Source organism: Acanthisitta chloris, unplaced genomic scaffold (assembly GCF_000695815.1).
Source record: "Acanthisitta chloris isolate BGI_N310 unplaced genomic scaffold, ASM69581v1 scaffold36106, whole genome shotgun sequence".
Classification (NCBI taxonomy): domain Eukaryota; kingdom Metazoa; phylum Chordata; class Aves; order Passeriformes; family Acanthisittidae; genus Acanthisitta; species Acanthisitta chloris.
Genome location: NW_008678255.1, coordinates 14,605 through 25,520, shown reverse-complemented (window position 1 = coordinate 25,520; position 10,916 = coordinate 14,605). Strand labels below are relative to the sequence as shown.

General features: G+C 40.4%; 1 protein-coding gene across 1 annotated transcript in view; it reads right to left on the bottom strand.

The window, feature by feature from the left end:
* NTNG1 (netrin G1) overlaps positions 1 to 10,533 on the bottom strand; it is a gene marked incomplete at both ends in the record, with an annotated part of 56,390 nt that extends 45,857 nt beyond the window's left edge. The window contains one exon of the mRNA XM_009076790.1: positions 9,893 to 10,533. Within this exon, the coding sequence (XP_009075038.1) occupies positions 9,893 to 10,533 (641 nt within the window). The remainder of the gene's footprint in view (positions 1 to 9,892) is intronic.
* Between the last annotated feature and the right edge of the window lie 383 nt (positions 10,534 to 10,916).

Below are 10,916 nucleotides of genomic sequence, written 5' to 3'. Positions count from 1 at the left end.
TGCTGAAGGTTCCATTCCTTCTTTGAGCCACACGGGCAGCGACTCCCCATGAGCTACAACTGAAGGAGTGATGATCACGGAAAAGAGAAACAAAGACAGTGAGAAATGAGCAGCTGGAGGTATGCAGGGTGTGGGAGGAGGGAAGGAGGGTTTCCCAAAGTGGGTCACTGACAAAACAGATGCCTTGTTATACTGCAGCTCTGGCCCCTGTCTCAACTGCCATCCCTGCACCCTATTCCTGCGGTCTCTGTTCCCCTGGTGGAGTACAAGTTTGTGGAACCTGCTGTGCTCTAACTGGGGGGCCAAACCCATCATTTTTTGAAGAATTTTTTTTTCAAGTCAAATCATGGTTGTGCTTACATGGCAAAGTCACAGCCCTAGATCTAACTCAGGGTAGTAACAGCCCACAGTTCAATAAATACAATGAGAAAATCTAAGGCCAATTAAAAAGGATCAGCCACTCAGGGAATAAATTTCATGTTCCCTCTCTTGCACACAAGGTTACCAGAGTTTCCTGGACTCCAGTTCATATTCCTGTGGCTTGGACTGGCTTTTCTGAACAGGCCTAAACAAAAGTACTATAGAAGTATTACCACATCAAAGAAGTTAAATTACTATGTTTATGACAACTTCAGTAAACACCATCCTGAAGTCTAAAGAATCTTAATGCACAAGAGAGTTAAAGGGGAAAATGAGTAAAATCAGTTTTACTGAATATAAAAGTCAGAAACAATAAGCAGTCCTGCAACCGTTCTGTCTCTGGTAACTTGCATTAAAATATATATAAAGTGTTCTGGGAACTGAAGCAATGCTTCAGTTCAATAAAGCTAATGCAATTAAGGAGAAAGAATCCTGTTTTTTCTCTGCTTGCAATTTCAAATGAGAGCTTCCTAAAACTTGTGACCATTGCTGGAATCCAATTCAGGACCTCAGCTTATCAAATTCCCAGCTCTGGCACCATGCCTTTGAGGTATTATAAAGTGCTGCTCATCACAACATCTCTGCCTATAAATGCTCCAGATAACTTTAAAGTGCAGAAACCCCATTTTGAAACAGGCACGTGTTCACTGTGAATCAAAATGGAGTCACCAAATGTGCAGCCTTCAGCCAGCGCTTCTTCTGTAAGGCAACAAAGGAAAATGTGTTAGCATTAAAAGTCTCCCTGTAACATTTTTTTAACTTGGACAGCCTTGCAGGACAGCACACCTACAGAAAGCAGCACGTTTTTGAGACCCTGTAGATTGAGCATTTTATTCTGTAATTCATTCTGGGATTGAGAAAATGCCAGGCTAATGAGCTCTCCTGCAGCCTCTTCCCCTGCAGGTGCTTCCCTGGAAGCACAATCTTAAATCAGACACTGCCATGCCAGATGTAACTCCCCAAACAAACACCAACCCTCCCTCCCGACATGGCTTGGGCAAGCCACAGCAGCACTAGCATCTGACTTTGATGAAATCACAAACTTCTTTTCCATTCAGGCAGTGGGAGCCAAATTGATTCCTCAGCTTCTTTAATGCTGAGAGCTACATCTTGGGATTTCAGTGCAGGAACATATTAATCTCTCTGATAGGCAATAGTGCAATATATCACTGATGGGGGAGCCAGCACATCAGCACTGTGATAGTGACCCTGACCAGCAGATGACTGAATGGGGAAGGAGAGAAGGAGCTGCTCTAGCTTGAAGGCACAGCCTCAACTTTGGCAGGCAGTCCTTCACTCTTGTCCCACTCCTAATTTTCCAACGCATTACTTTGTCACTTGGGTATCCAGGAATGCTCATTACGAAGGTATGTGACAGCCCCTGATAATGCATGTCTGAAGCAAAGTAATTGATCCCTCTTTGCAGTGGTGAGCTTTAATGTTCGTAGGGCACGGGAGGTTATTAGATGGCAGGCACCCTTTGATGGTCTCCAGTGTAATACGTTACCAGACAGCAATGTGCCAACTATCTATCACTTACGAAATAATGTCATCCCTGAAAAAGGGCCTGGCAGCAGGGGTTAGGGGAGGAAGAGAGTTTAATTATATTTGTGGATGAAAAGATGTCCTGAGAAGAGTGGGCAGCCTGATTATTTATTGGCCATTCAAAAGCACTCAGCACAATGTAAGAAAGAGATCAGGCTCTGCGATTTGGTGGTTCACATTGCTGCTGCAGACACTAGCCTTGAAACCAAGTTCAAGCTGAAGAACAAAATTACCTCTTATAATCTGTGGTTTACTTCTGAAAATGAAAAGGGTAAGAGACGTATTAGTAACGCTGGCATTAGTGGAGGCAGCTGTTTTTAGATATTTGGTATTTCAGGAATGTGAGTTTAGCACCGTTACTAGAAGTACAGCTTACTATATTCCTCTGCTAACTTTCCAACAGTGAGCAGATGGTTACCCTATTACCAACCATTTGCATTTAACATATTGTAATGATTTATATACCACATGTCACCAAGCAAAGTGAAAACAGTCGATGGTAACTAATTAGTCGAGTGTGAAGACGCATATCTTAATGTATAATATATCCTTATTGTAATAAAATTTTATCTTTTTGGTTGTTAATAGGTTTAATGCACAGCATAACAGAAATACTGGTGGCAGTTAGATGTGAACCACCATGTCACTCTACCATCAGGACAGCATTGCTATCATTAACATTTGTACCAGTACTCCATTACATGCCTGTTTTATGAGTGATGGTGCACAGAGGACAGATTATAACAGTCCTCTACCAATCTTTCTTAAGTGTGTTTCAAAGTACTTTATAAATCTTAATATATCAGATACTGGCTCATATTACAGGACAACACACATCTGGAGAGGGTGGAAGCAGGGATACTGCATGGCAGAGAGGAAAGACACTCTGCATAGCTACCGTAAAGACAAAAATGGATATAAGGGAGAAAATTAAAAGAATCACAAGGTCTTCCAGGGAGTTTACAAGGATGAAGCAGACAACTATTGACACTTGCACAAACATCAAAGTCAGAAGAGAGACTCGAGGGTTCAAAGAAAGAGCATAATTTTAGAAAACTGCCCTCCAGCACTAGAATATGGGCAAATGTATGTACCATGTATTGCATTATCCATGGTATGTCCCAAAGCCAGGTGACACTTAACCAACAGTATGAAGCTATGGATTATCAGCCTCTTCCTGAAATGTTTTTGTTTGGTTTTGGCTGGTTTTAAAATGGCAGCCATCACCCCAGAAACGTCAAAATAATCACCAGTGAAGTACAGCAATGTTACTCTAGAGTATAGCAGTGTTTCAGCATAAAAGTCGGGATGAACTGTTGTGTGAGCAACCAGATGTTGTTCATGGACAGACTCTAAACCTCCAAGGACTTGGTGTGCTGCAAAAAATTAAAGGTGGTCTCATTCCAGAGTGGTACTATGTCAAGAAGTTCTCCAGTTCCTGCTCCCTCCTAATGTCATTAGGACACCTCTTGCTGTTCAGCATCCTTTCATTTATACCATGTCCCACAGATCTAACCAGGACACAGCCTGTTCTTCTGCAAAGGGCTGCAGCTAACATTATGCTTTCCTGAATGCGTCAGCAGCCAGACTTTCTCTTGGGAATACTACCTGCAGCATAACTCCCTGTCTCCTTTTCCCTGACCATATTGCTGCCTGCTTAATTCACAGCATTGCCATTTGTTTCTGTAGCTCCTTCCTTACTTTTCCATGAACAAGATTATACTCTATGAAAACAGAATTACAGCAGTGTTGAAAACTTACCCTGCTGTTCAGCCCAGTTAACAAGATGCTTCAGCTGTGTTTCTCGGAGGATTTTTACTGCTGACTCATTTGCAGTACAGCCTGCTGCAATCAAGTAAGGACCATGATGGTGGACCATGATTCCCTTTGTACACGGGTCACTAGTACTGCTGAGGCACATTAATCCCAAGAGATGGACACAGGAGTGAATGGGGGGAGGGACCTTGACCTTCACTAAGTCACTTTCCCGCTTCTGAATAGGTGTCTGTATGTGACTGCATCACTGGACCCAGCAGAAGTGTCTCCTTCTACATCAGCCTTATTATGCAAAGACAAGAGAGGGTGAAAAGACTGAGAGGTGTGGGTTTTTTTTCTCATTTCTTTTAAACAGAAGCTGGGCCAGCCTTCTTCTGTCCTCCTTCCTTTCTTTCTTTCCTTTCTTCCGTCTTCCCTTTTCCATCACTTGTTTTCCCTCATTCCCTCTGCATGAACACATTTGAAACTCACTGGGTTCATATGGGTTACTTCACTGAAATTACTCCTGATTTACAGGATGACATCTGAAACTAGTATCAGGACTGGTCTCTTGTTTCAGTAGTTAACTTCTCATAACGTACAGGGAGTGATACAGAGCATACTATGGCACTGTTCTAAAGGGAAGAAAGAGGAAAGGCAGCAACATTAGCTCTCTTAGTTTCAAGTATTTCCCTAAATCACCTCTGAATGATGGCTCATTTATTACAGCTAACAAAAAAAGATTAACAGAGAGATAGAAACATCTCCTGTGTCTCAAGAGAAAGCCTATGGATATTTTGGGTTCAGCTACTACCTTCTGAGGCACTTCACACAGTGAGAAGGAAAATCAGCTCCTAAGCATGTGTAATTTGGCACTGAGACAAAACTAATGGCAGGCAATCCCACCATGCTGGTACCCACGGAAAGGATTGGACTTACAAAAATAAAACAAAGAAACCCACACCTAAAGTTGATACTTCCTATTACTTGTGAAATAGTTGGAAATTGTAAACTTTTAACGTGACAACATGTTGCACCACTCCAGCTTTAACTTCATCCTGAAGGACATCCCTGTGCCAGGAATCATTTGTAGATGTGGTCCAGGAGATCCTTAAGCTTATTTCAGTGTTTGCATTAAACCGAACTCTTTTCAAATGAAAAGCTTAAAGGAAAGAAAGTTTCTGCAAGCTATTGGCATCACTGAATTTATTCAGAAAGACTCTTTGGATAGCTTTTCAGCATACAAAGCAATACAGAAAGGAAAATTCTCATTTCTTTCATCAGGAGTTTTATCTCTACTCCTTTAATATTCAATGGCAAAATGAATTATACTACAAAAAGCCTTGGTGCCTCTCCTCAAACACCCTGATCCTGCATGATACTGAGCTTCTTTGAAAGACAGCTGGGGGAGATCAGTATGGAAATACTTGACATCTTGCAAAACGGGCCAAGAAAAGATGATCAAATGCTAATGAGCAAAGGTGGTGAGTGAAACCTGGTGATTTAAACCCACTAGTTTCAAAAGCATATAGCAGAATTAGAGTCCTAGACAGCATTCAGACTCTACTGCTCTGCTCCCCTTCCAGCCACAATGGCCAAGGCAGCTCTGAGCTGATAGAGAGCACTTGTGTCAGCAGGATGGAGAGTGGAAACCACCTGTAAACCATTGAGACTGCTCATGTGTGAATAAACACTGCGCCCATTTAATTATTTCAATTCCTGATGATCCTAGGCTGATTTACAGAAAATGAAGGACAACTTTCCTTGGTGACATATTACAGTAGATATATTAAAAAAGCAAATTGCACTTGGGAGTTAAAGATAAATTGACATGCTCTTAAATACATATGTTTCTTTTTCTTTCCTGTTTTCTAATGAATTCATAATTTAATTGGAGAAACTGCTAGATTCCCTCCAAATACTAGTGAAAATCTCAAAGGAGAACAAGTTGCTTATGCAAGTGTTCTTGTAAAACAAAGAGTATTCACATATAGTAAATACATGCTAGGAACAAGAATGGTATTCGCTTGTCTCCTTAAGAGCTTGAAGCCTACATATCTTAATATTGATGATCTGGTTCTGAGCTGAACATTAATGAAAACATTTTCTATTATAAATGAAACTACAGCATTTCTACATATTATAACTTCCCTAGGGCAAAGTTCTGCTTTTGGGTAAATTACAGAGGGATATTATTACAGTGTTGCCAAGTGTATGATAGAGCAACATACAGATTTAATCCAATTAATCCATCCATAGACTGGATCTGTAGAATAAACCAGAGGATGAAACTCAGTGCAGCCCAGACTCCCCAGTGGGACCAGCTACAACAGGCTGCAGTGTGAGCTTCCCACTCAGGGCAAGGGCACCAGCTCACCCCAATCCACCACAGCCTCACTGAGTGGCTCAGGGTCACAGCTGGCAGGAGCAGCAGCTGACTAAAAGGAGACAAAAGCCCCAACCCTCTAAGTAGCAAATACATTTTCCTTTGTAGTAATTTATTCAGATGCTGAGATGGATTTAAATTTCAAGAGATAACGTGAGAGCGAGAAAATGTTAAAACAGGTTAGTTTTCATTTGTGTACTGTGAGTTAGAGGTTTCTACTGCTGCTGGAACTGCAACTGCAGCTGTGATGGGGTCAGAAAACCCTGGGGCTTAAATACAGAAGCTTCAAGGCGAGAAGAATATCAAAATAAATTCCAAAGGGCTTAATAGCATTGTACAGAGGCTGGATATTCTGGTGTCAGAAAGAAACTGGTGGCTCTTAGATCAAAACCTAATCACTCAAAAGCAATAAGAGCCTTTGTTTTAGCCAGCCAGTCATTCTGCTACCCACTGGGACAATGTTTTTCTACCAGCATCCCAAATTACAGTTAATTTACAGTGTATAAATGTACATGTCACTGACAATATAACAGTTAAAGCAAAAATACTTCAGAATCAACATGGTTAAACCTTTAGCAGTCTGATCCAAAATCTGCTAGGAACCTTTTGCTTGACTTCAAAGGAATTATTATCAGCATTTTAGTGAATTTCTCCTACAAAAAAAAATAAAAAAAGGTTAAAAAACTGGAGCTGTACCTCACAGCTTACTGCTAGGACTGCCCTTCATGTGGAATCGAAGACAGGCAGAGCCTGCAGAGAGTTCAGGCCACCTCTGCAGGCAGCAAAGTGAGAAGCAATCCTGAGGCTATCACACAGGACACCTTCTGATCCTCCGTAGCAAGGCCAGATGAGGGGAAAAATATCTGCTCTTTCTTAGCTTCCCATTCCAGAAGACTTTATTTATGCATTAGTCGACCTTTCTAGCCGTTAGGACCATCTTGCTTCAGCAGTTAATTAACACAAGTGCCATAATTTAATACAGTTAATGCTACTTTATGCCCTTTAATGTACCTTCCATTAGTGATATTATTGTAGTATTACCCTGTAAATTAAAATAAGATCAAGACTAAGAGTGGCTCTCTTTAATTAAGGTACTGGCACACTGCATCGTCCATTATTCACTAGAAAAAATCACCCTGATTTAGTGAAGCAGACCATCAGTAAGTCGGAATTAGTTCATGTGGATTATTAGGTTTCTTGAATAATGTGAGCACAATGGGGTTGCTGAAATTGCTAACAGCCACGTTTCCTTTTTTTCATCACATTAATAAATACACAATGGAAGTGGTAAATTGAAGATGAATAAACAGGTGGTAATAGAGTAGGTAAGGTGTTCATCGAGAGTACATAGGTTTTCATCTCTAATGCAACATACATCAGGCTTATTTCACACCAAAATGCAAAGCAATGACAAAACAAACCCTATATTAAGTGGGCAAACCTCCTATCTATAATTCATAGTGAAATATTAACCACCCCAGCATCCTGTATATTTAACACGGTGGCTTTAAGATAGATGCTTTTCACTGTCACCGATGTTTAAAACACAGCGTGGAAGAAATTACATTTTATGTTGCCTTTAGAAATATGCTATTGAGCTTGGTGATTTTAACTATACTTAACCTACAGGTTATGTTTTTCAGAAAAAGGACTAGCTTTAAAATGTGTCTGCTAGCATCACTCGTCCACTATATGTCAAGCTCCTTGGTAATGTCCCTTTGCATCCGATCTTCAAGGAATAGTGTAGTCTAGACTATACCCCAAATGTGTATAAATATCTGGGTCTCAAAGTGCAGAATATGAAACACTGCAGCAAAATAAAATAAATTTGTAACTGCATTTTCAGTTAACATCCTAAATTAAGAAGCAAGAGCTGGAAAGCTCAGCTGAATCAGAAGCAGTGGCACAACCACCCTGGTAACCCTTGTTTCCTGCCACTGGTTCCCATGCTCAGGGTATGCCAGGGCATGTGCCTATAATGCTGATTTGGAGACTCTGGGTGGGTGGAGGTTTCTGGTAGAGTGAAAAATACCTAAACCAAGGTGAGAGTGGTCTTATGGCAAGCTAATTTGGTGCAACTAAACAACCAGGGACTGTACTGCAGCCCAACAGCTATTTAGCAGCAAGCAAACCCTAAAGTCTTTAACAAGGAGGGCTCACTACATATTGAAGGAAACACCACCAAATCCCTAAGGAGGTGTTTTTCTCATTAGCAGAAAAATGATAAGAATTCTCATGAATCTAATCTAGTGAGGTACCATTACACATCAGATATTTCCTTTAAAGCATGTGTCCAATTACTGCAGCATTTAGACAACAAGCATCAGCATCAGATAAGTTCTCCGTGTGGTCATGCTTCCTTTCTGTAGATAATTTTTCACAAGATTGCCAAGCCCCAGATGTGCTCAGAAGGTTTCTGTTTCTAATTTGCATGCAATGCACTATTTTTTAATCCTTCAGATGCTTTCTTTGATAAAGTACTGATAGTCTAATTGAAGACAGACTAAGCTCCAAATGGGTTTTCAGATGTGGAGCAGACTTTCCTTAAAGCCTAAGGACCTTTAAATCCTGTGCTTTGATACAATGCCTCAGCAGAGCTCACCTATGTTGAGTCTAATGGAGAAAGGATATGCATTAAACAGAACATAGGTGTTCTTTTTCAATACACTGAGGCTTGGTTTACCAAACTATTTCAAACAGTATCTTAAGCTGTCCATGATACACTTAGCCCTCCCAAGAGACTTCTGAAAAGTAATTTACAATGTAACTAATCAGTGTTACAAGAATTCTGAAATCAGCAACCTTTATCTCATACTTCCAAATGTTAAATTAGTGATTTCTTATGTATGCATATGTATTTGGTGTGGACACAGAAGACTGCAACTACATGCTAAATCTATGGTCCTCAGAAATGTATTTTTGTATCTCTTAAAAAAAAAGTTTTTTAGAAAAGAAGATTTTAACTCTCTATAGAAAAAACAGAGAAGAAAGAAAAGTTATATTAGAGAGAGAAGTGAACTGCTAATAGAGATGATACCATTTATTTCTTGTGAACAAATTGGCATCCAAGATGCATGTAAAGGGATCACCCTCTCCTGCTTATGAATATCAGTCAATTGCTAGTTTGAGTTGGTAAGAAAATTTCCTGACAGGAATGTCATTAAACAGTTATAATTTTTGAGACTTCAGCACCTGGTACCAGCCACTGCATGCCATAGAGGGAACTATTTGTCTTGAACCCAGCTAAATAATCATCCTTATTGTATTCAAATTAGTCTCTCTAAAACGCTGTGGTTTTTTCCATTATACTTCATTGCATTTCAGAGCTAATTAAAGTACAAGGAATGGACTCTAATCTCTTCCACCTTCCTTGTTCACAGCCAGACCCAGTGGGAAGGGTTCGTGCAAAGGCTGCTGTATAAATCACAGCTTACATTACAGGCCTGGAAAAGTCAAATGATAAAACAGAATCTGTTTTTAGTTAACTGACATCACACCAGGCTCCAGCTATACAAAAGAGGAAAGGGTCCCAGTGCTAGGTTGAATTCCTGAGCCAACATACGAAACAATGCTATCCTGCTTGTGAGACTCAGGGCACAAGATCCCAGCAAACACCTGGGACTTTAAGCCGCTGAGTCAGAAACTTCTAGTATGACCCCAGACAGCCAGATTTCCAATGAACATGTCTTGGCAGAAAATGTCATCATGTTTGGGGAAATAAACAGTTTTGAATATCTTCTAAAATCAAACACATATGTTGGTTTCTAAAGTTATATATTCTCTTACCTTCCATATACCCTTATGTCTGAAATTGCATAAAAGTAGCGTGCCAGGTGTTGCTCATCTACATATACTTCACCAGTTGCTGGCCTAAGCAGTCTTATCCTCAGATCCGTGATGGTAAAGAAATCTCTTAGCTTCTTGGTTGTGTCAAGCTGGCCATAAAGAGAAGCCATGTTATGGAGCCGAGGTCCAGCAAAAAAAGCAAATCTATCTTTGATTTCAAAGTGGATTATTTTACTATTTGTCATGTACCCAGTAGAGTATTCCTCTGTGCAAATGATTTCTAGCACTGTGTGCTGTGATAAATCCCTCACTGATTTTGGATCCATGTGAAAAGCATCTAAGCAGTCTGTGGCATAGTATTGGTAGGGCTGCCATGTTCGTCCATAGTCAAGTGATTTCTCCAGGATCATTTGGTCTGGACGGCCAGACTCAAAAGTGATAACTATGTTATCTGTAAGCTCAATGGTTTTGTTCCAGGAGAGCGTAATATTAACATGAAGAGGCTTTGGATAATCCTTCCAAGTTGTGGACTGCCAAAATGTGGAGGGATGTCTTCCTTCAAGATCGAACATCAGTTCTGGAGGATGAGCCAGTTCTTGGGTACTCGCATCACATTCATTATTGCACATGTAGGGATTCCCCTGGAAAAGAGCAAAGCAGTGTTACAAGAGGCACAGTATAGATGACTGTGATGCATAAAGATGTTTCACGACTGGCACATGAGAGCCGCTGCTTTTCCTCCAAGAGAGAAACCAAGAAATTAAAAACAAACACTTGCTAGTAATATCTTTATCTTAATAAGATTTCTCCTGGCCGTTTTACCTATTAAAGTAAATGTACAAACGCACACACATAGAGCACCCTTGATTCTATAACAGAAACATTTTTTTAGTGAAAAAGAAAAAAGCTTATTTACCCTGAATGACTCAGGCCAGGGATTGAGTCACAAAAGGCTAAGAACAGTGCACAAATCCCTAATACCTCAGTAACTCTAAGTCTTCTTAGAAAGATGCAGCAGCCAACA